This window comes from Haliotis asinina, chromosome 9, assembly GCF_037392515.1.
Source record: "Haliotis asinina isolate JCU_RB_2024 chromosome 9, JCU_Hal_asi_v2, whole genome shotgun sequence".
NCBI classification, from domain to species: Eukaryota; Metazoa; Mollusca; class Gastropoda; order Lepetellida; family Haliotidae; genus Haliotis; species Haliotis asinina.
In genome coordinates this window covers 52702498-52721192 of record NC_090288.1, presented here as the reverse complement: position 1 = coordinate 52721192, position 18695 = coordinate 52702498, and the positions used below count along the sequence as shown (strand labels likewise).

Below are 18695 nucleotides of genomic sequence, written 5' to 3'. Positions count from 1 at the left end.
CCTCCAGGAGGCAAATTCGCCCCTGGGGGTATCTTACCCCAGGGGGTAAACGGTGCATGTGAACACGTCTAAAACATTTATGAAATTGTCTACATGGGAAGCTATGACTGATACATGTTCAATGAACGTGTTAGCATGATAGTATGTCCATCAATGTACTTGCACTCACCATTTTTAACCATTTGTACCAGGGAGCCTATGTAGGGTTGGGGTGGGGGAGAAAAAACTCCTGGAAAAGCCGCTGAACTTATGTCTCGGGTCGTTACGTAACCAGTGTAGCCAATATGATGGCACCTCAGCGTACACACTAACAATTTTTTTAAGTCATGAAACTGTCACTATTACCTGCGAATATCTTTCAACAAAAGTTATGTCTTCCTTCTAAAAATAAGACGAATGTGTGAAAGAAGTTTTTATCGGCACAATTTAGTCTATCTTTGCAGTGAATCGATAATAGAAGCCAGTGAGCTATAACATACCGACTTGAAACTTTACTACAAATCTACTGTCCTAATACGGACACTAATACCAATTATTTGACTTAAACTGAAGTGACAAAATAGTTAACCTGTCTTCTACATGTAGGATTTCAGGTGTTACATCACTCAGCGAACTGAATCAGACTTAATCAGCTGTTGAAAATAAACCGGGCACAATCTTAAATTATTAACATTATGCTAAGCTGCCGCCATATTGTCTAAACCGGTCACGTGACGATGCGAGGCATACGTTCAGCGACATTTCGAGGAGTTTCTTCTCCCTCTCTGTATGTGCTGCCTGATTTAAGATATACAAGCTGGCATCAATGTCACTGTAAACAATTTCCTGCTGTTGTTCAGTTCTGTTCAATAATATTGATAGCATTGTCCAACTGATTAAATTTGGCGTGCACCTCGTTTAGCTGAACTTTAATTGAATCTACTTCAGCTTACATGGAACTTCTGAAGTATTTTAATTCATCCTCTATTGGTGACTTTATTTAAATCCTTCATTGTAACAAGGACAAGGTTGCTTTAAATGGCATTTGATAGCGTAAGCTTGTCCAGCAAAAAACACATAGAACACACAAATTGTATTAACAATGTGAGTACTACCTCGATATGATCCTCTGATCAGATCTACCTTCAGTTGATGGTGATATGTAGCCTGTGTTTTATGATGTGTTGTCTTCTTTAATTACAATGATTTAATATGCTAGCTTTACGTTCATATCTATGGTATTGTAGTGTTTTTAGTGTCCTTCGATAACAGGTTTTTACGTAATCAATATATATATATATATATATATATATATATATATATATATATATATATATATATTGATATAAATAAAATTGTTCTCGTCACGATATGGCTGCAATATTGACGATATGATGTAAACAAACATATTGACTTTGTATATATTTCATCCAGCCATCGATGGATTTCATGCGGCAGTAATATTGTGGCAAATGACAATATCAGATAGAGAGAGAAGAAAACTGCACAAAATCAGTCTCCAAGGCATTTGTGCGGGGAGTGCTGTCGACATAGCCTACCTGTCGTATCCCCGGTAGGTAAGAAAACATCTCAGTCCTACTCTATACAGGGCTAAATCGATCATTTTGCTGCCTCTGCAGTCTGATCTTGTCCTCTGTCCTCTTGGTATAGTTATTATTTTACAACAATACTTGGGGATTAAAACACTGTGATAATACAATTAATATATAAAACAAGTGAATGATAATCCATAATGGGACATTCAATCATAATCCATGTCTATGATCACATGATCAGGGAAATAGACTGGATACCTGGTGATTTGGTTTTCAGTTTGTCATTCTTGTTTTTCACTGGCATTTTCCCGTTAAGCATAAGGGAATGTGTGTTCTGGGATAAATTGGATGTTATTTCGAATTAACGTGTCCTCTTCGTACTGAAATGCTCACTGTCTGTGTTTAGCAAACACCCATAATCCCTCAGTTGTCTTCATCACTCCGGCATTGCTTCGTTCCACTTTGTGGCTTAAATCTGCATGTAGCGTGTATCTGAAATATCCAATAGTAACGTTTTATGGGTAATGAGGAGAAACATGTAAATAAATTTGTTCACCAAACTTAACCAAACTTACTAAAATAACCTCCTTTTATCACAATTTCCGAAGACAACTCTCTTAATTTAAGAAGATTTATATAGAGAAAGAACATTCTTCTCAAATACCTGTGAAGTATTCTTGCAAGCATGATCTTTTCCTCGTTCATGGCAAAATGTTGTCCGATACAGTTTCTGAAAAGACAAGTCATTATGAACAATCTCACATTCCCATATACTGCTAATTTTTTTTTAATTTTACATTGTTTATCGGAAGTTAAAGATCGGTGTTGCCTAACTCGTCGTGTGAAGTGTTGTGAAACCCGTGCTGTTCAAAAACAAACGTTGACAATATGTGTTGGACATGGGAAAACGCGAAGTCGACAACTTTTAAAATTAAAATCACAACACTTGTTATCAAACTTGCCGTGTGGAGGCCGCTTAACATCACAATGGCAGAAGTATGAGCACTGTGACGTCATAATCGTAAACGTTTATGACGTATAGCGGTTTTACACTAGTATAATACAGCCGTACACATACTGTAGTATCTTCAAAGGGCTAGCAATAATTGTATTTATCATATACCTATCAATAACATGGACCATTTTGCACATATAATACTGGCTGTAGACATCTATCGATACAGATCATACGGGCCAAAAATGTATATCAGCCATATCAGCTGACCCCAGGGTCGAAGATCCATACCAGCCGTATTACTCGGCTACTAAACTGTCACTGAAATGCACGAAAACATTGGAGACCTTTTTTCACTTTGGAGTAATGTCGTCCCCTCGTGTTGCTCTCCACCAAGAAATGGGGTTCTGATTTGGAGCCGATGTTTTGGCTGCTGTTATCGGGGTTTTTTTTGGCGGTTTCAATGTTTACAGATGTAGAATAAGATAGGAATGTTATGATAGCTGATGTGGTAGTCTCGGGCTGATATGACTGGTGAAAGGACAGCGGTCAGGAAAATACCCTCATTATACTGTACATGCATAATGCTTTCTCTTGTTTCTACAGCCTTGACCATTATTCATGCACACGAAAATGCCAACAGATAAGTCAGTATATAATCTTAGGGGAGTTTGAGATAGCCTAGTGGTTAAAACGTTCTCTCTTCACGTTTGAGACCAGGGTGCGATTCGCCACATGAGTACATTGTTCAAGCCCATTTCTGGTGTCCGCCGCTGTGATATTGCTGGAATATTACTAAAATCAGCTTCACGTCATGCTCAGTCTATGTTATCGTAAATACCAACTAATGGTTTAGTATTACCTCGGGCCAGCGGAGAAGGGGATATATGCGTAGTGGTCCTTCTTCTGGATGTTCTCGGGTAGAAACCGATCAGGATCATACACTTCCGGGTTCTCCCACACTTCCGGGTTGTGATGAACATTCCATATCCCCAGTGAAATGAATGTTCCTACTGGAAAAACCTTCCCGTCGATGTCCATGGGATTTTCCAGTTTCCGACTGACGAACGGGACAGGCGAATGGAACCTCATTCCTTCTTTCAGACATCGTGTCAGATATTCCATCTTAGGGATGTCATCCCTGTAATATATGCAGATTTATTTTACACTTAATTTACCATGGAATCGTCACTATCATAACCTATAATAATACGACATATACAGGCTATTTCTCTACTGACATTCATAAGGGGTGCTAACAAACTGGGAACACCTATGTGTTCTGCTCAAACAGCCACGAAACTGTTAGTTGGAGCACCAGTCAAAATGGCATTTCACTGATGTGTTCTACCAGGTGATGCGCCTTAGCATTTGATGTGCACTGCCATGTTAAGCAGGTGATGTGCTCTGCCATGTGATGTCCCCTACCAGATGATGTACCCTACTGGGTTATACGCCCTATTGAGGTGATGTACCCTACCATGTGCTGCCCTTTACCAGATGATGTGCCCTATCAGGTGATGTGCTCTACCAGGTAATGTGCCCTATTAGGTGACGGGTTCTACTAGGTAATGTCCTCCACCAGTTGATGTGCCCTAAGAGGTGATGTGACCTACCAGATAATGTGCTCCACTTGGTGATGTGCCCTACCAGATAATGTGCTCTACTAGGCGATGTGCCCTTCCGGCTGATGTGTCCTACCTTATCATGTGTCTTACGAGATAATGTGCCCTACCAGGTGATGTGCACCACCTGCTAATGTGCCCTACCAGTTTATGTGATGTACAATGTGTCCTACCATGTAATGTGACTGGACTCTCTTCCGTCCAATAGTGTGTCCACTTCCTCCTGGATCCTGGTCTGGAACTCCGGTTTGGAGGCCATGGTGAACAGCATCCATGATATTCCACTAGCCGTTGTGTCGTGACCTTTAATACACAAAAACAAAGGCCAAAACAGATACTTTAACGTACGGACCATGTTCTCCATATACGAAAACATCATTCATATGATTCCTTGTATGTGTACAGATGAGTTCTTGTACATTTGGACAAACTGATTTATAAATAAATTCCGATCTTACTTTTCAGTTTTAGAGTAAAATATCCGGCTTCTTTTCCAAATGCATCGTTGATGCTTCTCCTTTCTTGTGACGGAAAGATCCCAAATAAAAGCAATTCAGTCTGAAACTATTCCCTTTTCATTTCTAAAATAAGCAATAACATAAAGTTTCTTATGACATTAGAGTGCATTTTTACTGTTATTAAAAAAATAAAAATACACAAATTGAAAATTATCAGTGGGGAAAGAACGGTAAGTTTCAGTTTTGATGAAAAGTTTCCAGAACGATGTTCATGTTCTAGATACCAATTCACGGATGCGCGATGGTCCATTTGTAATCTAGATTGATTAAGTACCTGCCTCCTCTAGCATTTGGGATGAACTTAAAGTCCCTCTTTTTGCAATGAGGGAACCACGTCTACATTCTTCAAATACAGGGTCACTCAGTTTAGGTAATATCATTCGTGTTCACTCTAATTAATAACTAGAACTCGAGTTCACTCTAAACAAATAGGTGCCTTGTAATTAATGAGTTCGAACTCATGTCCCTCAAATGGGTGACAACTATACAACTGAAAACTACAGACTACAGCGTTCAACCTAGCGGACAGTTACTCTTCATGCGTGGTCATCACATCAGCTGTTCGGCAATATGGAGAATGACACTGCTTGTTGCCAGATGAGGTTATTGCTTGCAACGCTTGCTTTCACCAGTGGCTTAAAGGGGATGTGCAATAAAAAGATGGGATTAAGTTTGGAAATCATATTAAAACATGTATCGGAAAGGACAGCATCCTCAGAGCAATATGTTATTACTGTAACACACAACGTCTTGTGTCCCTACTCTTAAGGGCAATACAATGTCTTGCATATACCGAGAATAACGGAAATCACGTCATTCTAGCTCTGATGTTGATTAATGTACTTTACAGAAAATGGCGTCTGTCTCTCCACGGTGGTCTCACGTCCCGAGCTCTCACAAGACTGGTATTTTTTATGCAACTGTGCGGATTTGGGGATCAAGGTAGTTCTTGGCTGCTTTAGTAGAATTCAATGAAACCAAATACGATTTCGTACGTGTGCGTGTGCGTGTATGCATGTGAATTGGTACCCTGTGCGACTATTTAGGATATTTCAAAAAGTTTATATACAATGCGATAAAGAGAGACATGAGTGACCGTACCTTCAAACAGAAACGTGTCGACTTCATTCCTGATCTCTAGCGGGGTGAGGCCCTTGCCATCACCATCTCTGGCACTGAGCAGGACGTCTAGGAAGTCGAGGTAGCGGGTCTCGGGGGGTCCATCCCTCTCCTGATTATACAAAGTGTTTAATACAGGATACCGTTGTATAGATAGCACTGAAATGATCTAAGAAAATGCCGTATAGATGATACATGGGACAGTGTTGCATAGTAAACCCTTAAACATTCTGGCAATGTTGTATTCATAGTGGAATGTGAAACGTGAAAGTGAGCAAGTATAGTTTTACGCCACTTTTAGCAATATTCCAGCAACACCACGGCAGGGGACACCAGAAATGTGCTTCACACATTGTACCCATTGGGGAATCGAAACTGGGCTTTCGCCGTAAAGAGTGAACGCTTTAACCACAACACTACCCCACCGCCCTACAGTGTTGTACACACTGCGCAATGTTATATACTTAGTGCAGTGCGAAACACTGAACCATAATATGAAGTGTACATAGTGCAGTTTGCAATAAGGGATAATGGTGTTTACAACGTACGATGTTAAACACACGACAATCGTATTTACATCGTACGATGAGGTGTTAAGCAAAGACAATGATGCATCAAGTATTTAACACAGAACTAGGTCACATGCAGTACATTGTTAAGGAGGACATATTCTGTCTCTGGGTATTATTGTGAAATATATCATCCAAATTGTGTTTTGGTTTTGACTGACCAAGGTCTGTCGTCTCTTCTCGATGATGTCTTCCGCCCAGCGATGTACAAAGTCACACTGTTTCTTAAACTTCTTCCCCTGGGGCGAGTTGTAAAAGATAAAGTCAAAGAAGTGCCATGGTTTCCTGAAACAGAAGCTTTTATCACTGTCGCACCAATTCTAAGTTTTTGGGTTAGTGGATGGGCCAAGAGGTTAAGGTGTTATCTGAAGATCCAGGTTCAGTGGCCCACATGGGTACCGTTCCTGGTGCTCCCCGCCGTGATATTGCTGGAATATTGCTATAACTGGCGTAAAACCATGCCCACACCCTCTCTAACAGTGAAACCATAAAGACCACATGACTTGAATATAAGCACAATGGTTACATATAGGTGTGTTCGGGGCTACGACGAGACGAACGGACGCTTTAACCACCAGGCGAACCCACCGCCCCTAATAGTTTCTGTCTATACTTAAATGTACCGTGAACTTACATGGTTCGACTTAAATTACCCGGATACTTACATGGTTCGATCAACAACCAGGAAGAGCAGGTCATTCACTGCATTCACATATGGGTGAGTGAGGCTGAAACACGCATGATGTTGTTAAATGCAACTATGTAACGATTTATTTTTCAAATTATACGTATTCGACAAGCACTGAAAGTTATTATACGGTGAGTGAGAAAGTAAGTGGCTGAGTTTAGTTTTACGCCGCAGTATTGCAGCAATATGGCGGCAGTCTGTAAATATCGAGTCTGTCAGTGATTAACAACATGCGCATCGACCTGCACAACTGGAATAAGATGACGTGTGGACCCTTGGAGTCAGGCACCCACTTAGCGAACGCGGCTTCCAGAAAACCATTTTATGGTGTAAATTCGGTAATCATTTCAATAGAAACACATGTTGAAATACACACCAGAATTTCCACATTCTTAACAATATTGTACGTTTAGCAAGAAACTCTATCATGTCAGAGTGAACATTTCTGTTTAGCTGAATAGGCCTACATGATGAGTGTAAATATGTGACTAAAATCAGTGATGGCGCCAGGAACCACAATGAGCAACCGAGTTAAGATAGGTACCAACAGAGAGTTGGGAGGCCTTCACACTAGTGACTTCAATATTGTGTTTGTCAATTTCCCCAATAAGTTCATGTTGCAGTATGCCTCAACATTTATTCTTTTCGCTCTGTCGTGTTCCCTGTACTAACTCATGTTGATGGCTGTCAAATTCCCCGTACGTACTCATGTTGACGTATGTCGAATTCCCCATACATACTCATGTCGTTGTCTGTCCAGTTCCCTATACGTACTCGAGTTGATGTCTGTCGAATTCCCCGTATTTACTCATATTGATGCCTGCCCAGTTCCCTATACTAACTCATATTGATGTCTGTCGAATGCCCCGAACTTACTCAATCTTGTTCCCCATACTTACTCATGCTGATTTCTATCGAGTTCCTCGTACTTACTACTGTTGTGATCCGTAACACTTGTTACGAGGGTGTATTTTCTGTAATTTGTATTATCTTTGATGAAATGATAGTTATCATTGTGTCACAATGTTTAGAGTTTTGAGTTTGAGTAGTGGCAATCACGGCAATAGTATTTTTAACGGCAGGCCTTTTTAGATTGCGCTCCAGAGTTACCTGCACTTGGCAGTCTATTGTTTGCTTCCTGTTAGAGAAGGTTCTAACTGAATGGCGACAGTCGCATTTTGCTCGAATGTTCCCGACACTGCCAGGACATATATAAAGGCTGGCTGATGTGTTAAAACACGGACTTACAGTGTTACACTCGGAATTACTAGATCTGACTGCCTCTGCCTACCAACGCCTGTTTGTCAGCATCATCTACACCACTAACGTTTGACACAGTTTGACTGACTACTGACTTTATAAACAAGCTTCACTTGGTATTTCTCTTTCCTCTCTAATACAAAGATTCTGGTGAGTTATTATTTTATATTTGTTCAAGAAATCTGTATTGTGATTCATTCTAAATTGCTCATTGTTTGCTCGATATGTTATTAAATATCTCAGACTTGTCTGTGTTAGATTTTGCTGGTTCAGAGGGGATTTCTTCTTATATATTTTTCTCCTAACACACTACCCGAAATTACACCTGTTGCGGTCAGTCAAATTTAACATGCTTACTCATGCTGTGATTTTGTCACATTGACCGTACTGACGACACATTGCAGTCCGTATACTCCCTTGTACTTACTGACTCGTGACGTCCATGTGAGAATATTGGCCTTCCGTAACCTATGCTTATCATAGAGGCGCCTAACGGGATCCCAGAGCACAGATAGCTGGACCGCGATATAGCTGGAATATTGCTGAGTGCAGCGTAAAGCTTAACTCACTCACTCACCCTCCCCGTATTTATTTATTTTGTGATCAGTCAAATTCCCCACTGTTGTGATTTGTCGAATTCCCCAGACAGACAGATGTTATAGCAGTCAAAAGACCTAGTACTCAACCTTCTTTCTATCGATCACATATCCTCTACTCACCCCTGTTGCTGTATGTTTTCCTCAACTGACATGGCGCATCTCAGCAGGATGTCAAATGTACACAGGCCGGCCATGTTGAACAACTCGAAGCTGGTGCCTTCCTCCACGTGCTTGTCAATCTTTTTCTGTTAACCAAATGCTGATATGTAAATGCTCACACCACCTCACATACAAGGTAACCACATGGGGAATCGAACCAGGCACTTCAGCGTCAAACGACTAAACCATTAGGCTAACCCCTTCCACAGGCCTGATAAAAACGTCGTCAAGATGAAAAGTCTTATTAGACTCGTTTCTTTTGACATCATCGTGGCGCTGGGGTAGTCCTGTCAGTAAAGCAGTCGCTCGCCACGCCCAAGATCAGAGGTCGAAAACACTCACAGGTATAGTGTGTGAAGTCCCTGTTGCTGGTCTATACTGCTAATTCAAACTCACTCACTAACATACTATAGCACCATTACGACTATGAAGGCAAATAAATAGTGGCAAAAATAGTGGTATCGTTTTGTGCGTCTTCACTGTATACATGTATTCAATAAATCAAACCTTGAACACTGGTTATGTCAAGAACATAAACTGACCGGCAAAAGATAGTACACAAGGTTTTTATGACATCAATATCACTTACCCATACTATCTAAGCACACAAACATAATGCAGTGATGTTAATAAGATCTTTACTCAATCTGAGCTAAACATCGTACCCATACTTTATAAACACGTGGCGCCATAGATGATAAGAAGGTACTGAGTTACACAAAATAAATGTTCAATACTATCACTTTGGCACCTTGAAAACGTCAGACGTTCACGTGTTATGCGACTTCATTCGTCCTGGAGGGCTTGTGCAAGGTGCGATTTATCCTGTGATGGGTTAGGGTGTTTCCGCACGCATTTGTCTAACTGTTTCCGCACGCATCTGCTTGATCGGGGACATGTCAAGAAAACGTGCTGGCCACTGTAGAACATTCATGTTTTTTCCTGCCAACGACGAACAACTCGGGCCAAAAACAGTCTGCGATCTCTGTGTTCAGGGGTCAACACCAGGCCTTTCAGGCGTCTGTAGGCCCTGATACCTCCTGCTTGAAGACGTCTAGCTACGGCGTATCGACTGACACGGAGATCAAGGGGATTCGCTGCTGGAGACATAACCGTCAAGAAACAGTTTCTCGGATTAACTTTCTCAAATGCCGGTTTTCTCGCAGTTTCCTATATATTGGCCTGCCCTGTGTCTGGCCCGTCTGCCTGTAACGTTGCAGCAGTCTAGAGATGGCTACAGGGGTGCAGCCGAAGGTTCTGTCAACGTTGGTGTGTGTCGACCCCATCTGGAGCATACCTATGGCCCTCTGACGTTCAACAGCTGATAGTCGTGTCATTTCTGTAGTGACCTTTTCAAACTGCATGTGTAGCCTGTCCGCACAATAACTTTTATACCCTTAGTGTACGTGAAACTCTGACAGTGGCCAAAATGAATGGTTTACTTAACTGACAACTTCGACATTTCATTCAAGACGTGTACGTGAAGTTCACTACAGGTGTCAAACTGCTACTTTGGGGCGACATATATCAGTGTATAAGTTACCTACAAAAACCTGAGCAATGGTAACTTTCGTTTGCCAGTCATTTTCTAAACGTAATCACCTAATCTAACCTAATTCACACCAGAAGAGTGTACTGATCAGGATTGCTATCTGCCATCAGTTATCAAACCACGCACAAAAACATAACCACTACCTCATTCTGGATAGCACATAATATACACAGGCAAATAAATCCAGTTGATTTTCAATACATGTCTAGGGAACTGGAGTAAGCAGTTCTTTGTAAACGCGAGACACGCTTATTGACGATGAAAATACATAATATCCATGTATTATAAGGCCAAATTAAAATTTTGATCAACAAAATTTAACTTATTATCTTATAAGCAGAGAATCGTGTTACCACATAACCACGAGTCTCAATGACACCAGGTTATGAATATGCATGTCTAGTCAATTTGTAATCTGATATTTAACTTTCTATTGAAAAGTACACTGATGTGTTCTTATTGTCAGCGAAATGAACAGGGCATTAACAGAAGCGTTCTTGCAATAAAATCCAGACTTCAGTGATTGATAGAAATAGCTTTGTCATGATTCATAACAATACAAAGACATGAAATCATTTATATGGTTTTATCTATTTACCTGTATTCTATTCATCCTGTATTCTGATTTCATTCGATATATGGTGCACTTCGCAGTGCCAGTATCATTGATTTTTACTCTCAGGCCTCATGCAATTCTCCTCCATATAGAGATCTGACTACACCTTCTACCAATCAGGTGTCAGGTTTCTAAAGTGGTTTAGCTTTGCCTTTCCTGCTTCTGTTCAAGAGTGTAGATGAAAAATCGCCGTAGTTACACTATACCCTCGGTTGTGTATAAAGCTGCTGGCCTTGGAGGAACGAGGTCAGGGAACTTGGTTCAAAGCCGCTTTTTAAACCATGGTCCAGTCCACCGCGTGTCAGAGAGTGGTAGGAAGGCGTTTACCGAGTAAATCACTGAGTTTAATTTTCATGCCGCATTTAGCAATACTCCAGCTACATGGCGGAGGTCTGTAAATAATCGGATATGGCCCAGACGACCAAGTGAACAACAACATGAGCATCGATCTGCTCAGTCGGGAAACTATGACATGTGCCAACCGACTCAGCGAGCATGACCACCGATCCCGTTAGTAGCCTCTTACGACAAGCGTGGGTTACTGAAGATCAATGTTCTAACCCGGACCACTTTAGTGACACGTGAAAGTGATGATGTTGGCAAGGAAAATATACCTATGGACATAAACCGGCTTTCGAACCAGGATCCTGGGGCGTCCAAGGGGCGTAATTATGCCTCAGACGACTGACGTTAAAACGAGGAGCTAAAAAGCTAAAGCCTATTCTAAATTCTACAGCATTCATTTTATTATGATCTGAATTCCACCTCACAATATTTGATAATTGGGATGTCTTCGAAGGAATGTATACGTGTCTCAACTAACCAGCATGGTGTCAATGGCGTTGTTGGAGACGTCGACGTAGGGTTTGAGGATGTCGAAGTGAAAGGCGGGAGTAAGGAGGCGACGAGATCGGTACCAGCGTTGTCCCCCGGCAACCAAGAGACCCTCCCCAAGCCAGGGCAGTAACGCTGAATACGGTCCCCCAAATCCCTTTGCCTTAGGTTCTACAGCAAAAATTGCATTAAAGAGGGTGAAGATTCTTTAAATTTGTTTCTGTGATAATTAAATTTATTTTTATTTTGAAGATTTTGTGAACGAATCACAGCTATAATTACTCGTTTACAACAAATGGGAATTTTGTGGAGGTGCAAGAAACTCTGGCACTGATTCTAAAACTGACTAAGCAATATGTTCATCTACATAGCACTGAGCAAGAACACGACCAGTAAAATCAGCTGGCAAATTCTGATATCGACGGAATGTATTTTAAAACACACACGAATGAGAAATTTTCTGGTCACCTGTGGACTTGATAATGGCTCTAATAGTGTCTGGATGGTAGACCCTGATCAGTGGATTGAATGGCCCCATCCACACTCGGAAGTATTTTGGGTACCTCTTCATCCATTCCCGCTCGACTGACATACGCTTCTCAAACAGCCTAGGTAACTGAAACACATACGCTGCCTTTGTGAAGCTGAGGAGAAGACGACTAACACCTGCTTCTCAAACAGCCCAGGTAACTGAAACACATACACTGCCTTTGTGAATAAGACGAGTAACGATATCGGTTTCAGTGCAAAGTGAAACCTCAAACCTATACCATTACAAAAAGCAGGGGATGTTGGTTTTACAGGACTGATATAATGCACATGATACATGAAAATAAAGGGGAAACAGATGAAGAGAAATTTAGGAACAATGTGACAATTTATTTCAATCCTTTATTTCAATATTTTCAATCCAATGTTTCATCTGTATGGATGTATATAAAATTTGCACCATATGCATTGGCATTGTCTATTGGTACGCTCACAAAATGGAATATCCCCTACTTTATCAATGACATATTATCGTGCCTTAAGTTTTATGTTTCTGTGTTTCGTGCGGATATGGAACTCGGTGTATGTTTGCTTCTGAAACTTATGCCACAATCAATAACGCATATCTATCTAGGAAATTAGGATATGATGACACGTGTCAGCATCAGTGTGTCTGAAAACGCGATGCCGCATTTACAGTCCGCCGTTATACAGCTGGGATATTGTCAAGTGCGGTGTAGAACTAAACTCACTCACTCACCCAATCCCGTTAGTCGACTCGAAGGACAAGCGTTTGTTGCTGAAAACCAAGTCTAATGCCAATCTTCCCAGGAGGAAATGCGTTGGGGTTGATCCAGAGGTATCATCGTAGGAGTGAGTGAGTGAGTGAGTGAGTGAGTTTAGTGTTACGCCGCGCTCAATAATATTCCAGCTGTATGACAGCTGTCAACCAAGTAAGCGAACGTGACCACTCGATCCCGTTAGTCGCCTCTTACGACAAGCATATTCGCTTTTTGTGGCAAGCATGGCGCCGAGGCATATTATTTTTAAGGAATGGAGATTTACGAGGATATTACCCAACTTAAATTACATGTAAAGCACTGGGAATACTTCTGATATCAAAATTAAATGTCAAAATGACAAACTGAAGTTTTTAATCTGAAACTGGAACACGTCGCTCCAATCCTGAAAAGTAATGGAGCAAACAATGGAATGACGTCACAAATGTAATTTAATGCCTGCTGATAGTTTCATTAGCTGAGAATCAATTGTCCTCCTGTCTCAGCTGGAACAATGTAGACAGCTGGGTAACATAATGATGTTTAACTGGTATTGGCTCTATGAAACCTTTATGATGTATATTCCCATGTACTGTATAATTGTATATATTACTCACAACTGATACTCTCTACATATTTACTGTCATGAATGATTTTATAATCATTAATCCTACATATCATTCATGAAAAAAGACATATGAGGAAAACTTCATTTTGTCCTATCTCGATTAATTAAGTTGATCTCGTCACGATATGGCTGCAATATTGCCGATGTGACAGTATTAACTCACTCCTATCGTGACTATTATGATAGTTGATTAAGAGAAGCAGGTAACGCTACAGAGGTTTCGGATTCAATTTATTAAATCCCCTGTGAATTCATTGAATTCATTCCTCTTTTATGACAAATACTTCAGTACAATTACACAACACTATGGCAAAGTTATTTACAACAATCGGCGACGCAGAGAGAGCAACTGTAACAAGGAATACGGGTAAAAATAGTAACACTTGATAGAATACAGTCTTAGATGACTGGTGTTACAAAGCACCGACAGACAAGGACGAGACAAACTGACTCACCAAATGTAGGTTGCCGGTCCTCCAAGAGAAGTCTTTGACCCCTTGACAGTTGTTGAAGAAACTGTAGAGACGCCGATACCAGACCAGGAACTTGATCACTCGGTACGTAACGTACAGGAGAACAGATGTTCCTACAGTCTTGACAACAGATTTACTATTGAAACGAGATGCTACTTGCAGAAGGTCCATCTTCCTCGCCTCTGTTTGTGAGCCTCTGAACGCAATAACAGACGGGGCACCGTGACCCGGTTTGTGCGACCCACTTCAAACCCTAGACTACTCAAGCTGCGGGTCAGTGATTACCAGCTTACAGTGTTCACTGTATACTAAACGTTCGTGTTTTGTTATGCTTTGTATCGTTACGTAATGAGCATTTTAATTGCATTCCTAAACTGCTGACGAGTATTGCTTAGTGATTTAAGGGCGAGTAGCGTTTTTGAAAATGATACGTTGCGTGAAACCTCACATACTCCTGTCACTTTCTGTGACAATCCTCCAAACACATCCCAGTCACTTTTTTATGACAATCTCCTCACACACCCCTGTCACTGTCCGTAACCATCCCCCACATATCCCTGGGTGGGGTGGGGGTGTCACCCTTTTGTTTGGGGGAGGTAGGAGGGTCATCAGTTTTGTACACATATGGTGGACGGGGTTCATTGATTTTGTACACAATAAGCAGGGCACACTTACATTCACACTGTACACGCAACTCCATAAAAAAGCGCTATTTCCAGTTGCAAATTGAGTCAGTGTCGGATGTCGAGGCAATCCAATGTATGTCAGATAAGTGTTGTGCAACTATCGGATGTGTCTCGCCGACGTGTGATGGTGACAGTCATCTGGCGCTCATATCACTGCAATCTGCGGACTGCCTGAATCGCCTGATAGCAGATTCTCATCGGAATTTAACATGATATTTATCACTGTCAGATTGCTATCCGTTGTGACATCGGAGCGTAGTCGCTCCTCAACTCAACTGCCATCCAACACATATCGCGGTCACTTCTGACGGCCAAAGGACTACAAAAGGAGGGTCAGCCGAAACTCACTTGGCATATTTTCATCGGACACTGCTATTAAACTTTTAGCACAAGTTAACTTACCAAGAAGGTGTTTTATAGCTTACCAACTTAATTTACAACTATTTATCATTCCAAAGAAGTACAAATGAAAAATATAATCAACCCAGATTGTATCACCTATTTCAGCACGGCTCCCTTGGGAGCCGCATTCGCCGCCTTACACGCGCATGCTGCATGTCGTTGGATAGCGGGACCCTGGCGCATCACGGAGAATTTTTGTTGGGTTTTTTTTGGCAAATTTATAGCCGAGCAATTAAGGTTTCTGTGATTTAGGCGGTCTGATTTTCTTCCACAGAAATCTCGGTGGAAGACTTTTCTTCGGGTTGTTCTCATTTCGCCTACACTTAAATTTGGTGAGAAGTAATTAGTGGCAGTAACATACACCCCCATAAAATAATAAGTCAATAAGTAGTGTTAATCTGCTAATTTACAACAACTGACAGGTAGGGAGGTGATTTTAGACAGAAACATTGACATTTTGGCTTAATGTTCTGTGAGTACAGGGCTGTTATTATAACAGTCTTAGACAATTGACTTTGTAAAGAGTTTAATTTGAACTACTCCAGGTGAGGGCTATGTGGAGATATGTGAGTAGAGTGGTGTTAAAGGCACGAGTTTCGACGTCGTGACTCTTCACAATAAAGTAGTTGTCATCCATAAACAAACTCGTGCCTTTATGTGTGTCACTTCTAAATGCCATTCAAAGACTCTAGAGTGGTGTTATTATAAAGAATTAGAGCAGTCTTAAACAATTGACTTTGTAAAGAGATTATAGACGTGGAGTCATGCCTAAGTGATCTCTGTAACAAGGGTTTTTACTGTGATAGTTTGGAGTATAAACGGAAATATACAGTATGAACATTATATAAATGAAGATATCGCATGTTCCTGACATACCAGCAGGGCAAATATTCAACCTGTGGAATATGTTACGTCTCAGCGAGGTGGACAACAGGTTTTTCATGGAGGGTATTGTTATACTCTCAATGTTAAACGTAAATTAGCAACACATTGGAAATGTGTCTTTGCAGGACGCAATGCCCGATTAAGTACTACAGTTCATCATGTATCTTCAGTTTCCCGACATGCACACCCTCCAGTTGAAGAGCGTGAAAAGTTTAATGTTCTCAGCAGACTTAGAAACCGAGTTCAAGAAGACGCATCCTGAGTTCAACAAATATATGAAGATGAAGTTGGGGGGTTAGATGTCCAAGCAGCTGCAGCCATTCCAGCATTTGTCACCATGATATCTGCACTATACAGACAACGACGGAAGACTGTGTCCGCACTGCCACTGACTCCATCTGACGTCACATTGGATGGAAATTGGACACAGACAAAAGATGGTCGTCAGTTTTTATGTGTAGATGACAGTGATGTGAATAAGATCCTTATATTCGCCACGGATGAGATGCTTAACATTTTAACTGACTCAGAGTGTATTTTCAGAGAGACACATATTGCCGACTTTTCAATCTTTTGAATGAGATATGTCAACAGAGAATAGGATTTGAACCATGCCCAACACCAGTGCAGACAGACTTCGAGAGTGCTGCCAATTTGTGCAACAGAAGAGGCTTTTCCTGATGCAGATAATTTAGGGTGAATTTCCCACTACACCCAAGCAATCCAGAGGCGAGCAGCAGAGGAGGGTTTATCCAGAGACTACCAGAACAATCCACGTGTTCAAGCCTATGTTCGTCTAGGTTGTGCACTTTCATTCCTACCTATTGATCGAGTCCAGGATGCTTGGATTGTGATCATGGACGACGGCCTAGCAACAGAGAGAATCCAGGCTTTTAATGACAATGTGACAAGAACCTAGTCAGACTATGACGCTGTGTTTAAAATACCAATTTGGAATCACCATGGAACTGTTGGTCCCCGAACAAATAACCATTTGGAAATCTTCCATAACAAGTTAACATTACGTGTAGGAAAACCACATCCTAACATATATGAATTTATCAACCACATCAAGAAGGTCGAGGCCAACGACAGAGTCAAAAGAGCTCAGAGTGATCTTTGAGCCTTAACCCGTCCTTACCCACGTGTATAGAGAGATGGATTGTCGCCTAGAACGCCTTAAGAATCACCTGGCAGCAGGAACTAAGACCACTATGCATTTTCTTGACACAGTTGGACACTTAGTTAAGTTTAAAAGCTGATAAAAGTGTTACAATCATGCAACACCTCTGTATGCGGTGTACAGAAAATCCTGGAATATCCCCAGTTGCTGTATGCAATGTCTATGAAATTCATCATACAATAAACTCTGGTTCATAAACGCATATTGTGTTTTCTATTCTAAATCTAGTATTCCTAGTTTGTCTTCACAGTTAACAGTTATTGGACTAGTCCATTTATGAATACAGGGTAATCAGGTGGAAGTTTAAGTCTTGTGTTGGCGAAATTGCACTGTAGGCGAAATGCAACTGTAGGCGAAAGGGTATTAATAATCCCTTTTATTCCACTCAGCCTCTGGTGGAAGTCGCTCGCTCCATTGTATTTTGGAAGCCTTTGACTTTGTCATATCTATGCATGTTATACACCGTTGGAAACCTGAGGAATCGCTCTCTCCCAAAATGCAAACGTGATTCTAATGCTGCCAATGGTAACCATTCCAGATTGAATATCCGACATGGTGGTTTGTTTACTTTTGTTTAACTTCAATTCTTCTATATCACAGCAGTCATCGTGCCACCATCATCCGGTCATGATGTAATGGCGACCACTCTTACGAGTCACCTCAGAAAATGCATTTCTATACTGCGTTTGAAAGCCATTTAAAGGGGCACTGATGCGGAGCGAATAACGTTTCTCACCAACGGTCTAATTACGAAGCCAAGCAGCAAATTGGTCAGCTCCCGTTCCCTCCACCGTGACGGACAAAGGGACTGGGCTCCTGTCCACATTAGCAGAATTTCTTTACCCTAAAAAGTGAGGAGGCCGGATGCCCATCACATGCCGCTATTTAAAAATATCCATGGTATTCCTTATCTGATTGTAACAAAATATCCCAGCAGTGTATTTTTTTCCTGATGCCCGGATGGTATAGTGACTGATCCAATTTGATCCTATTTCTGTGTTTTTTACCTCGATACTTAATCATGTCATTAAAAAATATGATGTCTACATACACGTAGCAAGCCATTTGTTTCCTATAAGTCCGAAAGATTGCTAAGCTTTATATTGAGATAGTTTTGAGGGTTGGTCCAGCTGTCATAACA

General features: G+C 41.1%; 2 protein-coding genes across 2 annotated transcripts in view; both read right to left on the bottom strand.

Moving 5' to 3' along the window:
* Positions 1-18695, bottom strand: part of LOC137297079 (fibulin-1-like) — a 565492-nt gene that overhangs the window by 379176 nt on the left and 167621 nt on the right. The window lies entirely within an intron of this gene.
* Positions 1400-14621, bottom strand: LOC137296017 (ultra-long-chain fatty acid omega-hydroxylase-like). Its single transcript, XM_067827645.1, has 11 exons — positions 14381-14621; positions 12498-12645; positions 12019-12200; positions 8989-9113; positions 6987-7049; positions 6483-6606; positions 5735-5864; positions 4289-4418; positions 3353-3631; positions 2200-2265; positions 1400-2027 (listed from the first exon to the last, which is right to left on the bottom strand). Exons 1-11 carry the CDS (start codon positions 14567-14569, stop codon positions 1925-1927), a joined length of 1539 nt encoding a protein of 512 aa, XP_067683746.1. The 5' UTR covers positions 14570-14621; the 3' UTR covers positions 1400-1924.